General features: G+C 37.8%; 1 protein-coding gene across 1 annotated transcript in view; it reads right to left on the reverse strand.

The window, feature by feature from the left end:
* The window catches only part of PDE8B (phosphodiesterase 8B), a 204,832-nt gene that overhangs the window by 19,329 nt on the left and 160,913 nt on the right, over window positions 1-24,590 (reverse strand). The window contains exons 10-12 of the mRNA XM_023520409.1: window positions 6,512-6,554; window positions 3,023-3,100; window positions 545-621 (exon numbers count right to left, since the gene is read on the reverse strand). Of these exons, the coding sequence (XP_023376177.1) occupies window positions 545-621; window positions 3,023-3,100; window positions 6,512-6,554 (198 nt within the window). The remainder of the gene's footprint in view (window positions 1-544; window positions 622-3,022; window positions 3,101-6,511; window positions 6,555-24,590) is intronic.

Consider the following 24,590-nt stretch of genomic DNA (forward strand, 5'->3'; position numbering starts at 1 on the left):
ATCGCGTAACTCTTCCGCTTTAAACTCTTCACTGGTTTCCCTTACACATAAACTAAAATATAAATGCCTTATTATAGCACAATCGGCCAGAATGAACTGAGCCCTGCAAAGTCACATCACCACCCTCTTCCTTCTGCTCTCCAAGCTCCAGCCACCCTGACTTTCTTTCACGTCCTCAAATGCTCCAATTCCCCTTTTCCCACCTCAGAGCTTCATCCCTTTCTGTGTCTTTTTGACCCAGATCCTCTTCTCCCCCTCATTTCCAATATTTTTGCATGCTTCAGGTCTTACTTCAAACATTACTTCCTCTACAGAGAGACCCTCCCTGATCACCCCCTCACCCAACCAAAATAGAGCCCTAATTTCCTCTCATAGAACCCTGTTGTTTTCCTTTAATTTATAACTACATATTTATTTATGTGTTTGTTTTATATCTGTTTCTTCTACTAAGCTCTGATATCAGTGGTATGTCATTCATCATTTTATCTCCGAAACATAGCTCAGGCCTAGGTGACCCTGACGGTAGAGTGGAGCTGCCACTCACCTTTGTGATGGGAGCCTCGATGGTCATGGAGTGGATCCTTGCCATGGATGGATAGCGACGATTCTGTAGGCTCGGTGCTGCAAAGAAGCCAAGAAAGCTGTATCTGGTTCTGGGGGCTCAGCTTGTCCAAGTGCAGCAAAGGAGTCCTCCATGGACTGGGGTCCTGGTTCTCAAAGGACTACTGTCCCCCCACAAAGCAGTCAATTTACCCATCTCTTAATCCTCAGCTACTACTTGCCAGAGTCTGGAAAGGGTGCTCTGGCCTGGATCTTTGGTAGCAGGAAGGCTGTACAAGCCCCAGGTCCATAAGGGGAATTTCAGAGAAGGTGGATGGAGTTCTGAGGCCCCATCCCACCAGCTCAATGATTCCCCAGGACTCACTTTCCTATAAGTCGCTAAAGCCCAACATGGGCAGTTCCATCGCTGTCAGTTCTCAGCCGCTGGTCATGTAACTGGATAGCTATGCGGTGTGGGAGGAGTGGCATGGCCCAGGATGAGGGGGTGCAGGAGAATGAGCCCACACGCAGAGTGAGTGAGGGCCAGGCACTCCACCTCCCTGAGCCTACCTCCAACACCCAGAACTCACAGTGGTTCTAGCTCTAATCTGTAGAAACTTTCATTTTAAAATAAAGTTGTTTTTTTTTTTTTTTTTGAATAGGTAATGCTTACATGTGGTTCAAAACTCAAAAGGGAGAAGCTTTACTTTAAAAGATATTCTCGTCAGATCTTCCTACCACTTCCTGTGAGTCAGGCAGGAGGGATGGAATCCGCATGTTACAGACGGGGGCACTTAATCTAGCCATTATCAACAGAGCAGGCCTGCTGCTCAGCCATCTTTCTGCTGCCAGAGCAGCCGCATTACAGATCTCTTCTTTACTCTTCAACCTTCACTTCTCCCGTGTTCTGGAGAGATGATGATCCCATTTCAAACTCTACTCTGAAAACTCATCTACTTGAAATTCCCTCATCCATTATCCTCTCCACCTCGAACATATCTACACCCTCGATCCATTTGAAAAAATTTCAGTCCATCTTTTTTACATTCTTGGTCCCAATCACTTGCATGCCCTGTGATTTATCCGTCTTCCTCCAGGAATTATCCATCTTATCCCTAGAGTCTTTGGTTCCTGCTAGTCCTTCATACTCAGGTTTCTCACTGTGAACTGAAGGACTTAAAAATCCTTCACTTGCCCTTCCTGTTCCCTTAAGTAACCACCCTACTTTTCTCCTTTCTATCAGAGTCAGTAACCCTCCCTTCCTCATACCCCTAGATAAAAACTAACTGAATGAGTGAAATCCATTAATCTGTTCTCAGCCCTTAAGCTCACTGATCTCTGCAGCATTTATCACTGCTAGCCATCTTCTTTCTTTCGCTACCCTCCTGTTCTTGGTTCATGAGACACTAAATTCACAGAGTTCACCCTCAGCCCTTCTTTCCTCTCCATTCGCCCTATTTCTCCTGCTGAGGGTGAACTTTCAAGCCTTGGACTTAGTCTCTGTCCTTTTGTCTCTCTGTCCCTCTCCTCTCCTCACTCTCCCCCTCCCTCCCTCCCTCCTTCCTTCCCTCCGTCCCTCCTTCTTTCCCTCTCTCCCTCCTTCCTTCCTTCTCTCTCTCCCTCCCTCTCTTCCTCCCTCCCCCCCCCCCCCCCCCCCCCCCCCCCCCCCCCCCCCCCCCCCCCCCCCCTCCCCCCCCCCCCCCCTCCCTCTCTTCCTCCCTCCCTCTCTCTCTCTCTCTCTCTCTCTCTCTTTCTCTCTCTCACACACACACACACCACACCCTTCTGCACGTAGCTTCATCCGTCACCTCCAGGACTCCCAAGTTCACATCTCTAGCTCTGAGTACCATCTTGCATTTTAGCTTCCCTGGCATCTCCACTAAAATAAAATTCATCATTCTCTCCTCAACCCCCCATCTAGCCATACATGGAGACTTTCCTAGTTCTGTAAATATTACTTTTATTATCCCAGGCACATAAGAATGAAATTTCAGAACAATCTTTGACTTTCCAAATCCAATTGCTTAGGCCTAACTGAACTAAAAAATGTTTTGCTAAACTCTGTCTCATAGTGTATCCATAACATTTTATTAAGGGAAAATAAGGATGTATAACAAGTACACTGAAAGCTGGGTTTGTATTGGAGTTGGGAAGCGAAGACTCTGGTCCCCTCTCTGCCACTAGCACCCAAGAGTGACCTAGCTATTGGAACTCTGAACTGTTCTGGTGCTTACGGCCCAAACACTTTAGGCCACCAATGAACAAGCACTGAGTCATTTCAAAGAGAAGACAAAGACTATAAACATTAAAAAAAAAAAAAAAGAATAAAAAAGCCTAAAAAGTTTGCAGCCTGTGGGGAAAAGCCAGTTTAGTTGAAACCCTACTCTTTGGGGTTTTGGTTATATGCTGACAAATTCTTGAATATATTCCTTTGTCATTTTCTATACTTTAAAAGGTCAAGGAAATCTGAAAAACTTCTTACCATCACTGCCTCGAGATGATATCGATTTCACATCAATGGACTCTTTCCTCCTGTTCTTGTATCTGAATGAATGAGACTCTAAGGGTTTCAGATGAGTAATGGAGAATTCACAGGTGAAATGTGGGCACATTTTCCCCCTCATCCTCCAAAGAAGATAAGTTTACTTTATAAGCACTATAAAATATTTTTTAAGATATAGTAAAGCACTTTCTCTTCAAATCATCACCACACATAGAATTTTCAGTCATATTAGTTATAAAATGATGCCCTTTCTTGTGGTACATTACATCACAGCAATGGGGCTTAATATTATTCAAGGGTTATTTAGTTCCATTAATAACATATCTTTTTGAAAATAAACTTGGGAAATCTGGGGGGTGGGGCGCTCATTTTGGCCCAAAGGACAATACATTTAACTGGATGAGGAAGGCTCTTAAGGGGATATCTGAGGAAATAAAATACTAGTGAAATCCACAGAGTTGAATATACTTGAGAAACTAATCTGGACCAATTTTAGGCCTCTCTGGGAAGTCAGACCTCAGATGGTCTAGGTTCTCCTGAGGATGTGATTTCATCAAATGATGCATACTGCCAATCCCAGGAAGGAAGAGAAGGCAATTTTATAATCGAACAATTTCCAACAATTAAACTCGACTTTTGTCCCCATTTTCTGAGGGAGAAATCACTTAAAAATTCTACATAAATCTTTGCAGACTTTGAATTTAACACTCAAAATGTGCTTTGACAGTGCAAGATCTAAGCAAACAGTGCATGCCACCAGTGAGGACCAAGAAATAAAATCGTCAAGGCAGCAGAGCTGTCTTCAGAAACATGCATTTCAAGGCATTGCTTCTTGTGTAAGTAACGCATGAGCAAGGAGAGAAACATAACCATAACAGAGAATTGCTCTTTACTATGCTAAGACAGAAGGCGGATATGCAGGTTCCAGCAGGGAGAATGCATTTCTTAGACACAAAGAAATGATCATGTTTCAAGAAAGAAAAAAAGATGCAACAATGCTTGTTTAAGAACTGTCTAGTGACACCAAGAAAGGTATAGGGAGTGTAATAGTTAAGAGGACCAACTCCAGAGCCAAAGTGCCAAAATTCACATCTCCGCTAAGCCATCTAGTAGCTATGTAATCTTGAGAATGTTACTTCCCTGTGTCTCGGTATCCACACGTGTAAAGTGGGTATAGTTACAGCATCTCATTCATAGGCTGTTGCGACATATAAACGAGTTAATCCATGAATAGCACTCAGAACAGTGCCTGCTACATAGTAAGTAATGTAGTTCATGTTGGCTATTATTACTATCTGCTCATTTGTATATGTACCTTCTTAGGCACACATGGAATCACATTATAATATTGTTCTACTGCTTGCTGTTTTCATAATATGTCTTAGATACTTATCTAGATCACCTTTCAAACCATCGAGTGTCCTAAAAAATCTGATTCAATTAAAAAATGGGTTAAATCAGTAACTAAACCTGAATTATATTTATACAGCATTAAGTGAAAGGCAGAATTTTTAAAAAGTTAATCTGAACACCATAGCCATGATCTATCCCTTTGCCTAATTTTGTCTTCCAGACTGCCTTAATAATTTTCCTGGTCTTAGATAGGAGTTTAAATATTTCATTATAAAGACAAGTATACATAGTGAGTGGTACTTTAAATTATATTGTTAGGATAATATGGCATTTTTCAAATCCTCAGAAACTAATAGTGTTCACTCGCAAAACATTCAGTTTTAGCCTATTCATGGACTTAATAATCATATATGTTCCTAGCATTAGTTTACCAGATAATAAATTAAATCTAACTTATTAAAGATTTAAGATTAAATTCAAGATTAAAGAACAGAAGAATTCCTCAAAATGTAGTTTCTAAATAAAACTAAAGTGGTAGGTTAGTTTCACAGCTGTGAGCCCAGGTTGACTGGTTGAATCCTAAATCATTCATTAGAAATTATTCAAGACGAATAATGCTTATTCTTCTGGAAATTATCTCAGCCAAAATTAAGAGAAACTATAGCAATAACAATGATTAAAAGTTTGGAAAAATTCTTCTTCAATAAAGGCCATTTAAATCAAAGAATTTGTTATTCATTCTCTCAACAAATGCTTGTAGAATGAATTTAAAAACCAGAGAAAAGGATAAAGGAGTTTTAGATAGCTGTACTCAATGGCAAAAAGGGATACAGTAGCACCAGTTTAAAAAAATAGCTGCCACTTACTGAGCACCTACTATGCACCAGACACTGTGTTTTTAATGTTTACTTTATAGTAGTTATATCATCATTAAAACAATTCTGAAAGCTACATATTATAAACCTCATTTTACCAATGAGGAAATTTAAAGTTGGAGAGTTTATGTAGGTAGCTCAAGGTAAAAGAGCTAAAAATGGCAGAACCGTGTTTTCTAAGATGGGATGGTTTTAACTTATCAATGTTCTGTGAGTATTTGAGTGTCTACTAAGTGCAAAACAATGCCAGGCACTGTAAAGAATATGAAAATGCTTGTAACAGTATTTGGCACCCAGAAGCCCTTAAAGTTAATACTCTTGCTTAAAGAGTTAGAAGAAATAAATTAAAACATCTGTGAGAGAGAGAAGGGAGGGGGTTGGGGAGGAGGATACTAAACAGTTAAATACCAGGTACTGCTAGATAGTATGTACATTTTCTCCTTTAATCTGCATAACAATGACGTGGACAATGTTAATTCATTTTACAAATAAAGAAACCGAAGATCAGAAAGATCCAGTGAAATCTGAGTAGGCTAACATGTGGTCCATCCTGGAATCAAGGAGAGGGACTAAATAGTAGCCCAGGGTCTGACTTTATGCATTAGTGGCTGGGAAGCCACCACAGGGCAGAGGATGTGCTGTGTGTGTAGGAACGAGAATTTTAAATCTCTGGTAGCAGACTGATATTTTCCCTCTAATGACCAGAGAATTCCAGACCTTTCAAATGTAGAAATCATCAGGTCTAGCTCTCTCATTTTAGGGCTGGGGAAACCAAGGGTCAGAGAGTCAGAGTCTTGCCCAAAGTAGGAGGCGGGGAGTGGGAAGCTGAAATGGTGACTCAGTGCTCCTGACTCCCAGGCCAGGGCCCATCCTCAGTGACCGACTGACTGCTGCTAAGAAAGGGAAGCTCAACTATGGTACAACAACAATGTGCCTCCCCTGAACTTTTGGGCCACTCTCTAATTTAGGTTTGTTTGCTCTACATGGTCTCTAGCCAGCAAAAGAAAACCAGGAATAGGGAGGTATTAGGTAGAAAAGGTTGCCATGAATGCATATTCAAAACTTTTCAAGGGATTCTGCTTTTATTCTGGCTTTCCATCCTTCTGCTATCAGCACTTAGAGTTTAGCGATCCAAGTTCTGGGGTGGTGACTGTCAATCTAGACTTCTTAAGAGTCATTTATAGACTTGAACCCACGAATGCCGTCTGAATGTAGAAGAGTGAAATTGAAGTATTCTCACCTGTCTGAGAATTGTCTCCTGAATCACGATGAACCTTGTGAATCTAAAGTTGTTCAAAAGTTTGGTAGAAACAAGAGAAATAGATTCAAAATATGGTATGAGTGACATTTCCAGCCAAATAATTTCATTAAAAAAATCTCTGAAAACTTCGAGAAAGCAAGAAGTTGCACAGATAACATAAACAGCTGAAAGATGTACACCAAGTGATAACACTATAAACGCTGTTACGTTCAGACACTAATACAATGGCTGAGCCCGAGAGCAGGATGATCCTACGATACTCAGAGGACGCACTCTCTAAGCAGGACAGCTAAATCTTCAGTCCGCTGTTCTCATTTTGACAGTCTACAGAAATGCAGAGAGACAAAAAGCTACAACAAAATTTATGATTATATAAGGCTAATATACAACCTGTTTGTATTTCATACATGTTATAATTTTTTTCTGTAAATAAAAGTAATCTGAATTTAAGCCTAAGATTTCTAAAAACCTTTCTAAAAAGCTCTTCAGATGCTTTATTATGGACAGGGTCAATTTACAAAATGTTTCTTCACAATGAAATCTGAATTTTAGATGCAGCTTAGCACCTAGTTCCTTCTCATTATCAGTTTTCGTGTATGTGTGCTGATGATTTTGTGCAGTGCTCAATAAATATGTCGAATGATGGATGAAGTAATTAACACTAGAAATAATAAATATGCTTTCTTTGGGGTTCTAAATTTCCTGTGTTTGTGATTGACTGACACATTTTTGGGGGCTCAGCTAGCTCTATCACACTTATCATCATGCCGCTTTCTTGCTAAATCCACCTACTTCTAGTTGCTCAGCTCATCAAGCATTTGTAGCCACTCAGTGAATAAGTTAACTTGAGAAACATGCCAGGTGAGTATGTAGGGCTGTCTATGGAGGACGATTAGGATGATTTAGCAACATCATCAACTGTAAGAGCCAGAAGTCCCATTTATATATATCGCATGCAGGTAAAATGCTCCAGCTTGACTGAACCATTGAAAAATAATCATCTGAAACAGAAGTGTTAAAATAGGTGTTTTCTATGAACTACTCTGCACAGTTTATTCCACATAATTACAAAAACAATTACATGGCCAACCTATGTGAGATCTTGGTCTTAATGTGATTAAGGGCTGTGACTTATTTACCCCATAACTATGGAACCTTTTCATTTCTCCTGTAAATAACTGCTTTTGTTTTTCCTTTATAAAGTCCATTTGCTACAAAGCTGAGCGCAGTGTGAATTTCTGATACTACACCAAATGAATACAACTCTTGCCTTGCAAACTATCTCAATCAGCTTTCGTTCAAAAGCAAGTAATCTTTAAACACTTGGCTTTTCTCTCTGAATCATAACACAATACATCTCTCCATTAGGAACAAAGTCTCACAGCCTCCCCAGACTACACACAATAAACCCTCTCTTGTAGTTTATTGGCCCCCACAGGCCAGCGACTGAACTGTGGAGCTCCTGGAAGGTCAGCGCGGGCTTTGCGTTCTGTCCAAATAAAACCAGATGAAGCTCAAAGTCCAGCAGATGCACAGCCCAGCCCTGCCCCTTGAGCTGAAAATGTGCCCTGGTCCCAGAGGGGGAGTAGAGCGAACAGGGAGTCGGGGAGAGGAGAGGTGCTGGGCCCCCCTGCTGAGGCGGCTCTGGTATTTCTCCACATGGTGCTGCATTTGGCACATTCTGAGCTGAACGCGCCACTCCCACCCCAAGCCCATCATCCCCCATCGGCTCATCTGCCTCTGGTGGGCCCTCTCCTACAGACAGCACAGAGACTAGAAATACTCCTTGACTGACCAACCGACCACCTTTCACTTGCTTCACCAGCCGAAGAGCTATGGGCTATCTCAGCATCTGCTTTCCAGGACCTATATCATGACTCACTTCATGATCCTCTGTGGCAAGAGCGGCACCTGAGGACCTTTCACCTGTCACACCCCAGCAGGGCTGTTTTTATCAAAGCTTCCTGACTCAGGTTGCCTACGTGCCTCTTCTAAATACCCCGTTTACAGCTAATGACCCGCTAGAAGGAAAAACTTATTTTAGAATTTTCTTCTTGGAAGTCTAAACCCATCAGTCATTTATAACTTGGTGTGAATGATTCCACTAAAATTACTTCCTCATAATTCTCAGTCAAGCTCACTGAGGAAATAAACAGGAATGAGTGGTTCTGTAGTGTGGTGTCTTCTGGTGGGCAGCTTCGGGGAAGTCCATGGCCTTGAGGACTGTAGGGCAGGAAAAGAGAGGGACCAGCTTCTCATGACAACAGCAGCCATCGTTCAGATGTTCGCCACATGCTAGCAGCTTCACATTTGTAACCTGGTCATCACAACGTCCTTGCAAGGGAGGAAGGATCATCATTCCTCTGACAGATGGGGAAACTGAGGTTTCACAAAGTTAAGGAACTTGCCTGAGCCTCGCAGATAGTACATGGCAGAGCCTGATTTCATACCAAGCTTCCTCTAGCTCTAAAACTATTTCCTCTTTGTCACATTGCTCTCTACAGTGAGGCCTCAGAAGGAAAGTCCTGGGCTCAAGCTTGTTAAACTGGGGTCTGAGGACAATAGCCCCTGGGTCAGTGCAGGGCATTTGTTTGAAATATATCTTTCTTTCAAATTTTGGGGAAGGTATAAATCTCTGCTATTGATAGGTTTTGTTATATGCATGCTAAAGCAAAGAAAAATCATAATTCAATGTCTCCATGTCAGCCAGCTTCTCTGGAGTATAGTGCTTCTGTTGTTTTTCCTTTTGTGAAAGAAAGCTTAAAGTATAGAATATGGCCACATAATGACTGGGAATTTTGATGCTGTGTGCCCCAGAGGGAATCGCAGGCTGTAGCACGAAGTTTCTGTGAAGTGAATGCTACCAGCCTTGTCCTGTGCCACCCTTGCCAGAGCACAAAGCAAGTCCTTGGAAGCCTACAGTTTGTTTTTGGAAAGGAAATTCATAACCTTGAATCTTTAATTACTTAAAATACTATAGGTTCCCACAGATGTTGCTGTCCTTGTGCTACACGCTTTGTTTACAAACACCTGATCAAGTTTGGCTCTAAAAATCACTACAAATTATGTGTGTGTGATGTTTCGGTGTCATCTGTTTTCTTCCTCGAGAACAATCCTTTAAACATTATATTTTCTCTATACATTCACCAGAATATCTAAAACAAAAAAGAAATTTCATCAAGGATGTGCAGTAGCTAGAGGGAGTCCAAAATTGTGCAACTGCTATGAAAAAAGGCCTGTCAGTTTCTTATAGACAGGCCTTTACTTAAACATAGACCCACCCTATGACTCAGCTCCTCAGTATTCAGTTCCACTCCTGAGTCTTTACCCAAGATAAACAAATATATATTCACAAAAAGACTTGTCTAAGAATGTTCAAAGGAGTCAAAAACTGGAAATAGCCCAGAAGTCCATCAGCAAGAGAAATAAACTGTGGAAGAATGATGCAATGGAATACTACTCAGGGATGAAAAGGAAAAAGGAAAAAAATTACTGATACATACAACAAGGATGCATCTCAAAACATGACGAGTGAAAGAAGCCAAACCTGAAAGAGCGGACACTGTATAAAGCAAAACTTGAACAGGAAAAACTAATCTATGGTCATATAATTCAGAACTGCATCACCTCTGGGGGTGGGAGTGGAGGCAAGAGGAACAGGGAAGGGACACAAGGGAACTTTTGGCGTGGTACGGTTTAGTGTCTTGTTGGGGTCTGGGTTGCAGAGATATGTGCATTTGTCAAAACTCAAGGAACGCTATACTTAAGATTTGTGCATTTCACTGTATGTAACTTTTACCTAAAAAAAGAACCCCGAAACAAATACTAAGCTCTTAATACTACGCATGCTAAAGCACCAAAGAGTAAAATGTCCTGATGTTTACAACTTAGTTTGAAATCTTTCAAAGAATCAGATGGACTGATGGCTAAATCCAGGGATAAGGCAAAATATTAATTATAGAACCTAGGTGGTAGGTACATGCATATTATAATTCTTCTAACTCTTCTATATGTTTGAAAAATTTCATGTAAAAATGTTGGGAAAATTATATGTTCAACAGAATATGGATCGATGGCTAAAAATTAGAAGTTTGAAATATAATTTGAAAATCTGTGAAAACACACAAAATGGAGGAAATTGAGAACAGCCTGAACTCAGCGAGGTGAATGACAGACATGTCACGGTCCCTGGATCTCTGGACCATGAGCCTGGGCATGAAGATGATGCGCCACTTCAGATCATAACTAGGGCACTATAGATAGCAGTAGCAAACTTAGAAGATTTTACCTAGGTAACTTTAATATGTTGATTTTAATAATTTTACTGACTTTATGATTTATAGAGTTACAAATAAACCTAAATCCTGATCTCTCGTATGGCAGAAACACTCCAAAAAGTAACTATAATGAACACATCCCTCTTAATATATGTTTTAAATCACTTTTTTAAAAAAAGGAAAAATCATGAGACTTTAGCAATTAAAATGAGTCATGGCCAAGATCAGTACAATAATAAGCAAGCAAGCAAATATTAGATACTTTCTTTAACATTCATTTCAGAATCACCTTATGAATGTGAATAGCATTTGGTAGAAATGTTTGAGTCTGCTTTTGTCATTATTGAATGACAACATCATAAAAGGCATCAGTCACAATTAAAAGCACCAGATATCCCAGTATGTGAGCCAGGGGGTCATCCTTGAAGCTTTCTTTCCTCTCACCCCCATGTCTAAGTCCATTATCATATCCTGTAAGATGTTCCTTCTAAATACCTCTGGTTTCACTACTTTTCTCCATTGTCAGATTGCAGGCTACCGCCAGCTCATCTGAACTTGGCAATACTCCAATCCATTCTAAATTCTTCAACCAGTGAAATCTTGCAAAACTGTACATTTAATCCTGTGATTCTCATGCTTAAAATGCATACATCCTATTGTTCCTAGGGTCAAGTCTCATGTGACAGACCATGAGGCTCTGCAGTGTGACCTGGCCCCTGCCGGCTCTCGAGCAGTACTGCTGTCCTGGGCTCTTAGGAGGCCATACTGGCCTCCTTTCTATCTAATTTTCCAATGCTTTTTACTACCTCAGGGCCTTTGCACATGTGACTCCTCTGCCCAGGAAGCTTACCAATCCATTCTCTTTCCTATGCCTATTTGTCCTCCATATCTTAGCTGAAAGGTGATATCCACAGGGACATCTTCCAAGATATTTCCTGCCTATCCCAGTCCCTCATGAGGTCAAGTCCTTCTGTCACATATTCTCAATAGACTTTTCACTTTTTGTATTTCTTATAGTTCAAAACTTTGTACTGTTTGACTGTCTGTTGTCCTTCCAAACTAAGTTCTATTTAAGCAGGAGTTGTGTCTCATTTGATTACCTTTGTACACTGAGTGCTAACACAGTCCCTGGTACAAAGAAGCTCAATAAATATTAGTTCCTAAGAGACAGAGATTAATCAGCCTCTTCACCTTGTAGCTTGTGGTGAATACATTGTTGTTAATGATTTGGCCGTCATATTGGTCTCTGTTGACCAATATACTTAATACTCATGTCTCTGAAGACATGAATTTGCAAAGTGTTTCATGGTAACATACCTATAAAGAAAATTTCCATGAAACATGTTCTTTAAAAACAAAACAAAACAAAAAACAACAAATACAGTATTGACTAAAAAATACATCTGTGTGCTTTGATAGTACCAAATCTACAACTGGCAAAAGAGTTGGTGTGATGGCAAAAACCAGTGGCATCAAAAACCTGAATGCATCCTCATCCCTGAACCAGTTCCCTGCACCTCTTGGAAATTCTTTGCTATGTTTCTCATTGTATTCAACAGACCATATTATTCAAAAAGAAAAAAAGAAAAAAAAAAAGATTGTTCGTATCTATACATACACATTTGTAATGAAATGAGAATTAACTTTGAAATATTTCTTGATTATACAGAAGAGCACTGGCTTTGATGGAAGAAGATTCTGATCAAAGTTTTCAAACTTCGGTTGCTTTTGTGTCTCCCTTTCCCTCTACCAATATTATGAAAAGGGGTAAAAATCTGTTTAAGATGAAGAAAAGCACTATTCTCTTAACTACTCAGTGTAGTTTACAGTTGATTTATCAAGCATTTTTTTTTTTTTTTAAAGATTGAACATGCCTGATCAACTTCATGACAAAACTGAATGCTTTCATGTATGTGATGACTTCAGGGATGAAGTAGAGACTGAATGCTGGGAACTGAGTCATTTGAGACCCTCCCTTCATTTACATGTAATGAAAATGATAGCGTGTGTGGTACAGTGCAGAATTTCTTTGATCATCTTTCTTTACTGAATATTCTTTGATGAATATTTCCTCAGATGGCAAAAGTATCTGATGCATACATCAAAGATCTTTTCTATTGCTCTATTTTCAGAAACCACTTGGAGATACACTTCTCAAAATTCTCCCACAAACGGCAAACAAACAGCAAACAGTGGGAACAAAACACTTCATGCAACATTCTGGATCCCTGTCCTCAGCGATTACCTTTACGTAGCCCCAAACGCCATGGACAAGCTGTTGCTGCTGTTCTCATGTATTCTGAGTCTAGGTTAGCAACCAGCCAGAGGCAAAATTGCACGGATGCCGACGTTGATCTTTGGTGTCAGATCTCTTCACTTCAGTAAATTTCACGAGCCTAAAAGACTCAATACAACATCGTCTCTCCCCTTTTATCTTGATGGTAATTTAAAATGTTACTTATATCAAAGCAACATGCATTGGTTTGATATAAATGAAAATGCATATGAATTTTTAAGGTCACGCAAGATTCAAAAGAATTCTAAGCTTTTTTTCTCCCACATTCTTTACCGTATGCCAGACAAGTGTGGATATATCTCCTCCACTGTTATTTTCTTGGAAATATTTTAGCATTCTTCTCCTGTGCGATGCCAGATCTAGCATGTTCAGGTATTACTGGCATCCCTTGGTCAAAATGTCTCTCACCTCAGTGCTAGTGCCCACTGGCCGTACATTCAACATGCATTTGCGAGAGCCTTTTACACAGAAGTATTCTCATTATGTAGTCTAGTGATAATCATTTTTGTATCCTTATCTCATGGAAAAACACTTAATGCAAGCTGTCATTCAGGCTTAAATGATTTATCTTTTTTCCCTTGTCCAGTGTCTCTTAATGGCTTTCAAATACCTACAGTGTAAGCACCACTTTGCTTCATACTCAAAATGTTGAGTTTTCTAGTATGCAAATATTAGAGTGGTTCTCAAACTTCAGCATGAATCAGAATCACCTGAAGGGTTTGTTAAAACAGGTTGCTGGGCCCCACTCCCAGAGTTTCTGATTTGCTAGGTCTGGGCAGGGCCTAGAATTTGGCTCTCTCACAAGTTCTCGGGTGAGGCCAAGGCGTCACACCTGGGGACCACACTGTACTAGGTGACGCCTCTCTGGTGCTCTGTGCACTGGCAGCACTGGCAGCACCTGCTAATTAAAACTACCAACTCTCAGGCTCACTCCAGACTTGCTGAATCAGAATCCACATGTTAACATTTAATCTTCAGGTGATTTGATTACATATGACAGTTTGAGAAATACTCATTCAAGTGGAAAAATCATAAGCTTGCCAACAGATCTTTTGATATCTTCATTTCTGGTTGTATGAACTTGGGGAACTCATGGGCTTCACCAAATCTGTTTCCTTATAAGTAAATGGCAAACACTGTCTACTTTTTAGGATCCAAGAGAATCAAATGAGTGCAACATGCCTAGCCTGGTAGCTCTCAGACTGTCTTTATATTGAAACCACCTGGAAGACTTATAAAACCACACTGCTGGGTTCTGCCCCCACAAGTTGTTTCAGTAGGTCTGGGTCATGGCCGGGGAGTTTGTGTTTTCTAACACGTTCCCTGGGAAGCCTGAGGCTGCTGATCCAGTGGCCATTCTTTGAGAACCACTGGCCTAGCCTGTAGCGGTACCCAGATTATTACGCTGGTTCTCTTTGCTTTTTCTTTCATAGACATATCCTTCATTTCCGAGAATTTGGATTCGGTAATGTTTATACTGCTTGCTATTTCAGGATTGATTTTAGTTTAGAGAAATCTTCCTTTAGAGCATACACGCTGAGCACATGGGGTGTGCTCTCTTGAGTGCTTTACACATAAGCAACATATTTGTGTTTCTCACTTTTATGTTGTCATTCCTCTAGCCTGTGTCCCCTTGCGCTCTGTGACAAGGAGAAACACATATAAATAGCTTCAAAAAGAAATTTCAGTTTGCTTAAAGTTTCTTGTTCTTAAAGACTTGTCAATGACGGATGGCACTTTTGCTAAACATTTTTATGTGTAAACTCATATGCCTGCTCAATTTTGTCAAGAGAATGAGGGGATTGTAAACATCTAACATTTTTCCCACTCTTGTTACATTGGCACTCAACAGAGAGTCATTAAACTACTTAATGACACCAGGGCTTCATCTGCGCTGCAATTAGCACAAGACAGAAGCAATCAGCAGGACCTTCCCTTAATAAATCAGACCCTCTGAAAGCTCATGCAGAGACAGGACAGCACAAAGGAAAAATCAGTAATAATGAGACAACAGAAGAGTGAAACGGCTTTATCACTATGTGTCCTGGGGTTCTGAAAATGCTGTTCATTAGATTCTTTGTTTACATTTTTTTGAACTATCACCCTCAAGAGAAAAGGGGCTTCTCTAAATGATAGCCCATCTTCTGATTCAATCCAAGAAATACTTATTGGGCCTGTGAGACAAAGATGGTTAGGAACTAGTCCCTGCTCTCAAGGAATTTACTAATAAGAGACAAAAACCAAGTCACTGTCACTGTGAATTTAAGCATTCAGTAAGTGTTAGTTAAGAGTATACTATGTGCCAGGCAATATTCTGGGCATACGGATGTAAGGGAGAACAAGACTCTCAGGAAGTTGGTTCAGAAGTGCCAAAAAGAGCATTTCTCAAAGGGTGGGATGCTGAAGGGTTCAAAGGTGAGCTTAGGACATTCCAAAACTTCACACTAAATAACCTTGAATTATTCATTCAAGTCATTTGTGCTTCAATGTCTTTCCAAGCTTTCTGAGTATTTTATTAAGGAGAAAGCCTCAGGTTGGTGCTGTTATGTCTTTAATACCTACCTCTTTCCAAGGAGAAGGGGCTCATTCTCGGAGCATTCAGCCAATAGCAGTGGCTGTCTAGAATTTAATAACATTATGAGTTTTTTTTCCTATTATATCTATATTAACTGTTATCTTCTATTATGGCTAGTGATTGTGGTATTCCACTTTATAGTAGTGATTACTGTGGTGATATAAAGTTTTGAAAGTGACTGCTTCTAAAGAAAAAATATTAAATATGAATAGGTCATGTCATGCCTGAATATAGAAACAATCAAGGTTCAGGAGTGACTGAAGTCTAGGAAATAGAGTCATGAACAATATGCCCACCCTGCCCGCCTCAAATTCCCTGGCTTCAGGGGAGACGAATCAGGCCAGTATGAAGAATGAGGCTTCGTGAGAGAGATGGAAAAGCATGAACAGGGCTTTTGGATGTGGACGTTAACATTCCAATTAAGACACAGTGATGTTGGAACTGATTTAAAAAATCAAAACCCAATAAATTTAATGAAAAATGTGAAGGACCTATATAATGAAAACTACAAAACCCTATTAAAAGAAATCGAAGAAGTTACAAAGAAATGGAAAGATATTCCATGTTCTTTAATTGGAAGAATCAACATAGTTAAAATGACCATATTACCTAAAGCATTATACACATTTAATGCAATCCCCATCAAAATCACATCGGCATTTTTTAAAGAAATAGAACAAAAAAGTAATCAGATTTGCATGGAAGCACAAAAGACCCCAAACTGCCAAAGCCATCCTGAGAAAAAAGAACAAGGCTGCAGGCATCACTCTGCATGACTTCAAAATATACTACAAAGCGACAGTAATCAAAACGGCATGGTATTGGCACCAAAACAGACACATGGACCAGTGGAACAGAATCGAGAGTCCAGAAGTAAACCCATATTTATATGGGCAAATAATTTTCGACAAAAAAGCCAAAAACATACAGTGGAGAAAAGAAAGACTCTTTAATAAGTGATGCTAGGAAAACTGGAAAGCCACCTGCAAAAGAATGAAACTAGACCGCTGTCTATCACCACACACCAAAATTAACTCAAAAGGGATTAAGGACCTGAACATAAGACCTGAAACAATAAAATGCATAGAAGAAAACATAGGAATGAAATTCAAGGACCTTGGACTTAAAGAGGATTTTATGATTTTGATCTCAAAGGCAAGGGAAGTAAAAGCTAAAATAAATCAATGGGACTACATCGAACTAAAAAGCTTCTGCTCAGCAAAAGAAACAATCAACAAAGTAAGAGACAACCATCTGAATTGGAAAAAATATTTGCAAGCAATGCCTCTGATAAGGGCCTAATATCCAAAACATACAAAGAACTCATACAACTCAATAACAACAACAAAAAAACAAATAATCCAGTCAAAAATGGGCAGAGGACCTGAACAGACACTTCTCCCTAGAGGACACACAAATGGCCAACAAATATTTGAAAAGATGCTCAACATCGCTAGCTATTAGGGGAATGCAAATCAAAACCACAATGAGGTACCATCTCACACCTGTTAGAATGGCTATGATCAACAGGACAAGTAATAACAAATGTTGCAGAGAAAAAGGAACCCTCATACACTGCTGGTAGACTGCAAATTGGTACAGCTGCTATGGAAAACAGTATGGAGGCTCCTCAAAAAACTAAGAATTGATCTACCATATGATCCAGTAATCCCTCTAATGGGAATTTACCCATTAAAGATTTGAAAACCCATATCTGAAAAGGTATTTGCACACTGATGTTCATAGCAGCATTATTCACGGTAGCCAGGACATGGAAGCAACTGAAGTGTCCTACAATAGATGATTGGCTAAAGAAGCTGTGGTACACATATACAATGGAATATTACTCAGCTGTAAGAAGAGATGAAACACTGCCATTTGTGACAACATAGATGGACCTCAAGGTAATCATGCTAAGCAAAATAAGCCAGACAGAAAAAGTTGAAAATCATAGAGCATCACTTATATGTGAGATATAAACCTAAAAGCAACAAATGAACAGGAGAAATGGAGACTCAGGGACATGGACAATGGACTAGTAGTTACCAGAGGGTAGAGGGTGGGCGAGGAGGGGGTAGGTAGACAGGATAAAGCGGGTCAAATATGGGAGGGGGGGGTGAAGTGGGTAAAGAGGATCAAATATATGGTAGCTGAAGGAAGCTGGACTTTGGGGGTAAACACACAATAGAGTATACAGATGTCAAATTATAATGTACACCTGAAAATTATATATTGTATTAACCAATGTTACCCCAATAAACTTAATTTAAAAAAAAATCAAAACCCAACTATATATGTCTATAAGAAATTTACCTTAAAGGGACATACAGATTGAAGATAAGTGGATAAGAAAAGAGTACCTGGGTGAAAAGATACCTCATGCAAACTAATAAACATAAGAAGGCTGGAGTGACTATGTAAATATCAAATAAAATAGATTATAATACAGAGTATCACCAGATATAAAGAGGAGCTTTTCATAATGATATAAGATCAATTCATCAGAAAGACATAGCAATCACAAATGTATATTGCTTAACAACAGAGCTTCAAAACACATGAAACAAAAATTGATAGAATTAAAGGGAGAAATAGACAAGCCCACAATCATAGTTGAGGATCTTAATACTGCTCTTTCAGGACTTGACAGAACTAGAAAAAAATTAATAAAGGCAGAGAGGATGTGAAGAATGCAATCAACCTCTTTGACCTAATTGGCATTTATAGAACACTACCCAACAACCAAAGAATGTACATTCTTTTCAAATGAACTTAAAGTACTAAGACAGAGCTTAATCTGGCCATGAAACAAGTCTCAATACATTTAAATTATTCAAATCACACAAAGTATGTTCTCTGACCACACAGAGTTAAATTAGAAACAAAAAAACAGAAAAAACATCTTTAAAGTCCCCCAAATATTTGGCAACTATAAAACACACTTCCAAATAGCCCATGAACCAAAGAAGAAATCAAAGAGAAACTTAGAAAGCATTTTGAACTGAATGAAAATCAGAACATACTATGCAGGAAAGAGTTAAGAGGACTAAGGCTGTTCTGTTTAGAAAGGCCTGCTTGCAGAATTGGCTACTGGCTGGTATCTGGAAACTTGACTTTTGGAATCTTCCCTATGATGTTAAGACTTTTTAGCTTGTCTGTCTGTGGTACTAAAACCTGCTTTCCTTCTGGGAGATGGCAATTTTGATATTCGTGGCTGGTTCTTATGCCTATGGGACCAGCTCCCAATAAAGACCCTGAACTTTGAGTTCCTGGGTAAAAATGCTGCACACATGTTGCATTCTGCTGCTGTAGAAAGGAGCCTGTTCCAGGTGACATCAGCTGGGGTTGATTTAATATTTGAAAATCAATATAACTCACTATATCACCAGACTAAATAACAAAAAAAAAATATATGGTCACCTCAATAGATTTTTTTAAAAAGCACTGGACAAAACCCAACATCCACTCCTGGTTACAAATAAAAAAAACTCTCAGCAAACTAAGAATAGAAACTAAGATTAGGTCCCTTGACCTAATCAGTATTACATATTTTTAAAAGTCTATAGTTAATATCATATTTAATGGTCAAAAAAATGAATGCTTCGTCCCCAGAATCAGGAATGAGACAAGTATGTCTGCTTTATCACTTCTATTTAACACTGCAATGGAGGTCCTGTCCACTGCTTTAAGGAAAGAAAAATGAAAGATATCCAGTTTTGAAAAGTAGTAGTAAAAGTATCTCTTTTAGCCGATGTCATTACTGTCTATTTGGAAAGTCTGATGAAATATATTTAAAAAGTTATTAAAATAATAAATGAGTTTAGCGATGTTGCAGGATGGAAAAAATCAATATAGAGAAATCAATTGTATAATTGGATATAATGAGTAATGAGTAAATGAGTAATCAGAAAATGAAAGTAAATACTACTACTTAAATGGCATCCAAATATATGAAATACTTTGAGATAAATCTGATAAAGGATCAACAAGGCCTGTACATGAAAAGCTGCAAAACGGTACTGAGAGAAATTAGAGACCTAAATAAATGGAGAGCTAAACCATGTTAATGGATCACAAAATTCAAAATTGTTAAATGCTAATTTTTGCCAAATGTTTAATTGTAATCTCAAGCAAGATTCCAACAGATGTTTTTTGTTTAAAGGGGTAAGGTGATCTAAAATTCACACAGAAATAAAAGGATCAGAATAACCAGAACAACTTGAAAAAGAACAAAATTCAAGGATTTACAGAATCTGATTTCAAGACTTATTACAAAGGAATAGTAATTATGACAGCATTGCTATACACAAATAGATCAATGGAACAGAATACAGATTTCAGCAACAGAACTACACACACACGGTCAATTGTTTTTTGACAAAGGTACAAAGCCAGTTCAGTGGAGAAAGAATACTCTTCTCATTAGAAACTGGAACTAGCTATCCAAATGCGAAAAAGAAAAAAGAAGGGGGAAAAAAAACCCCCAAACCTTTAATCCATACCTTGCTCCATATTCAAAAATTAACTCAAAATAAATCATGGACTAAATATAAGAGGTAAAACTATACATCTTGGAAAAGAGAACATGGAAGAGAGTCTTTGTGATCTTGGGTTACCAAAGATTTCTTAGATACAACAACCATGGCATAATCCATCACACACTGATAAACTGGACTTCATAGAACTTCTGCACTTTGGAAGACACTGTTGAGAGAATGAAAAGACAAGCCGCAAACTGGGAAAAAATGTTTACATATATGACAAAAGACTTTACTCCAGAATATATATATAGAACTGTCAAAATTCAACATTGAAGAAACACACAACCTAATCCAGAATCAAGTGAAATATCTGAATATACAGTTCACTAAAGAAGATACATGGATAGCAAATAAGTACATGAAAAGATGTTCAACATCATTAGTCACCGGGGAAATAAAAATTAGGATCACAAAGAATACCATTGTATAATTATGAGTGTGTCTAAAACTTAAAAAAACTGACCAGGCCAAGTGATGGCAAGGAGGTGCACAGCTCGAACGCTTATGTTATGAGTGGGAGAGAAAAAAAACTTTGGAAAACAGTTTGGGAGTTTCTTAAAAAGTTAATGTTCACCTACCAAATGAGGCAAGTATTTACCCGAGAGATGAAAGTATATGTCCAAAGACTTTTACGTGAATGTTCAAAGCAACTTTATTTATAATAGCCAAATATGGGGACGAACCAAATTAATGTCCATTAAACATTTGGATGTTGTAAATGAATATACAAATTGTGGTGTGATTATACAACGGAATACTACTGAGCAATTAAAAAGAAATGAACTAAAATCTACTGAATCATACATTTTAAATGGATGAATTGTATAGTGCATTTACATCTCAATAAAGCTGTTTCAAAAAATCAACTATTAATAAATGCAAGAGCATGGGTAAATCTCGAAATCATGCTGAGTGAAAGAAGCCACAGAAAAGAGTATATTCTATTTACATAAAATTCAAAAAAATGAAGACAGTTCTATAGTGATCAGTGGTTGCTTGGAGATAGAGGAGAACAAGGAGGGTCAGGAGGGAAAAATACAAAGGGACGCAGGGAAACTCTTCAGATATGTTGATGGAGACATTATACTGATTGTGGCGATGGCTTCATGGGCGCATACATATAACAAAGCTCATCAAATGGTATGCTTTACATATGTACAGTTTAATGTATATCAGTTATTCCACAATGAAGCTGTGAAAAGGGAATAATGACCTGCAGTTCCACCTAAGAAGCTAGAAAAAAAGCACACTAAACCAAAATGAGTGGAAGGAATGCAGGAAATAATAAAAGGACAAAAATCTACAAAATAAAAAAGATAAACAATAGAGAAAATTAATAAAGTCCAATGTTGGGTCTCCAAAATGATCAACAAAATTGATAAATCTCTATCTAGATAGATCAATTAAAAAACAGAAAACAGAAATATCACTTTCAGAAACGAAAGGGAGGTTATTACCATAAATCCTACAGACATTATAAGGATAATAAGAGAATATTATGATCTGCTTTTTGCCAAGAAATTTAGATGAAATGGACATGTTTTCTGAAAAATATGACTTGCCTAAACTGACATAAGATAAAACAGAAAAAACTGAATCTTCCTATAGCTATGAAAAAAACTAGCGATATTTTTAATATAGCTAATTTTAATATATATTAAAATGTATATTTTAATATATATTTTAATAAGATAATTTTAATATATATTAAAATATATATTTTTAATATATATTTTAATAAGATAATCTTTTCTATATATATTTTTAATATATATTTTAATAAGATAATCTTTTCACATAAGAAATTCCAGAAATACCTTCACACAATTAAAAAAGAAATAACACCAATATTATATTTATAAACTTGTTCAAACAATAAAGGAGGGAATATTTTTAAGCTCATTTAATAAACCAACATAGTTCTAATATGCAAAACCTGATGAAAGCATTTTTTAAAAAATTATAGACCAATATCCTTTATAAACATACATGAAAGACATGACCTTTTATGTATGATAAAATCCTAAGCAACTTACAAAGCAACTGCTAGCATTAATAAATCAATCAAGCAAGTTCACAGGATATAAGGTTAATAAATAAATCAATTATATTTTTGTAAACTAGCAGCAAACATTTGGAAAAGGAATTTAGAATCAATTCCACTTGCCATAACATCAAAAAAACAAAATACTTAAGAAATAAATTTAACAAAACGATGCAAAGACCTCTCCTGAAAACACATTGATGAGAGAAATTAAAGATCTCAACAAATGGAGAACTGTACCATGTTTATGGATTGGAAGAATCAATATAATTAAATATCAATTCTCTCCAATTTATACATAGCATCAATGTAATACTAATCATAAACACAGCAGGGTTTTGGGGGGCAAACATTATCAAGCTAATTCTAAAATCTATAGAGAAATGCAAAGAATATGGAATACCAAACCAATTTTGAGAAAGAACAAAGTTAAAGAACTTATACTACTTAACTTTGAAACTTACTATAAAGAAAGAAAGTATATAACTGGCATATAAATTGACAAACAGATCGATGCAACAGAATAGAGTCTAGAAAAAACCAAAACCATACAGTCATTTGATTTTTGGCAAAGGTGCTAAAGCAATCCAATGAGGAAAGAAGTCTTTTCAACAAATGATGCCTGAATAACTGGATATACATATAGAAAAGTATTAAGCTTGACTGTATCTCACACCATACATAAAAATGAATTCTAGATGGATTATAGACTTAAACGTAAAATATCAAAACTACAAAGCCTTTAGAGAAAAATATAAAATGTCTTCATGACTTGGGGATAGGCAGAGTTTACTTAGGCAAGTCACAGAAGCAATAATCATAAAACATTAATACATTTTATCAAATTGAAAACTTCTATTCATCAAAAACACTGTTAAGAAAATGCAAGTCGGAGTGGAAGGAAATATTAACAAGCATACCTGACAACAGACTGATATCTAGGCTATATAAAAAACTTCTACAACTCAACAATATAAATAATCCAACAGAAAATGGCAGAAGATTTAAATAGACACTTTGCAAAAAATGATATGCGAAAAGCCAGAAACACATGAAAAAGTGCACAGCACATCATTAGTCATCAGGAAAGTGCAAATTAAAACCTACAAACCTAACAGAATGGCTAAAATTGTCAAGACTGGCACCACTATCTGTTGGCTAGGAAGTGAGGTAGGCCTCTCGTGCATTTGTGCTTGGGAATGTCAAATGGTAAAACTACTTGGGAAAAAGAACTGGCTATTTCTTATAAAAATAAACATATACTTAACCTATGACTAGTAATACTCCTAGGTATTTTCCCAAGAGAAATAAAAGTATATACTCACAAAAAGCCATCTACAAGAATGGTCATAGCAGCTTTATTCATAATAGCCCAAGACTATAACCAACCCAGGTGTGCATCAACAGGAGAATGGATCAACAAGCTGTGGACTATTCATGTAATGGAATTCTACTCTGCAATACAAGTAACAAATGGATAGACCCCCAAACGTGGATAAGTCACAAAAATATTATACTGAGAGAAGCCTTTCACAAATCAGTACATAGTGAATGACTCCATTTAGATGAAATTCTAGAACAGGTGAAATTAATCTATGGTAGAAAAAATCAGCTCATGGGTACCTCTGGGGATTAAGGGACAGAGATCAACTGGGAAGGGGAATGATGGAACTTTTCTGGAGCAATAGTAATGTTCTCTGCCTTCTTTGAGGTTTGGGTGACAGATATATGCATCTGTCAAAGATCATATAAAGGTACACTGTGATTTATACATTTATTTGTTAATTTGGTATAAAATGTAAGCAAATGTAGAACTCCAGTAGTGATATGCATGTTAAACTACTGGGGAAAAGAGTACTGATATATGTAATTTATTTTGAAAAAATAAGAGATGTACTAATGGATGCATAGAAGAATGTATATTCAGAAAGATGTGATAATGTAAATACAATAAAATATTAAAGGTAGAATCTAGGTGGTGGGTATCTGGGTGTTTATTGTAAAACCCTTTCAACTTTGCCGTATGCTTGACAATTTGCACAGTAAAATGTTGGAGAAAAAAACTGGTTGGAATATGAACCGAGAATGAGCCTTAAGTGCCTTTTTCATGATGTCTGCTTCCTCCATGACTTATAAAAGTAGCTGAATGTGCTTTATGCTGTGAGTGGCGTGTACCAGTAAAACATTATTTGTTCAAAGACAGTGCAGGGAGGAGTTACGCAAAGGTTGTGAAGTTTGACACCAAGCTTGGATATCTACCAGCTGAGCATCGGTTTCTTTGCCTGCCAAATAAGAATACCATTTTATGGGCGAGATGCGATGATT

The sequence above is a fragment of the Pteropus vampyrus genome, unplaced genomic scaffold (genome assembly GCF_000151845.1).
Source record: "Pteropus vampyrus isolate Shadow unplaced genomic scaffold, Pvam_2.0 Scaffold262, whole genome shotgun sequence".
Taxonomy (NCBI): domain Eukaryota; kingdom Metazoa; phylum Chordata; class Mammalia; order Chiroptera; family Pteropodidae; genus Pteropus; species Pteropus vampyrus.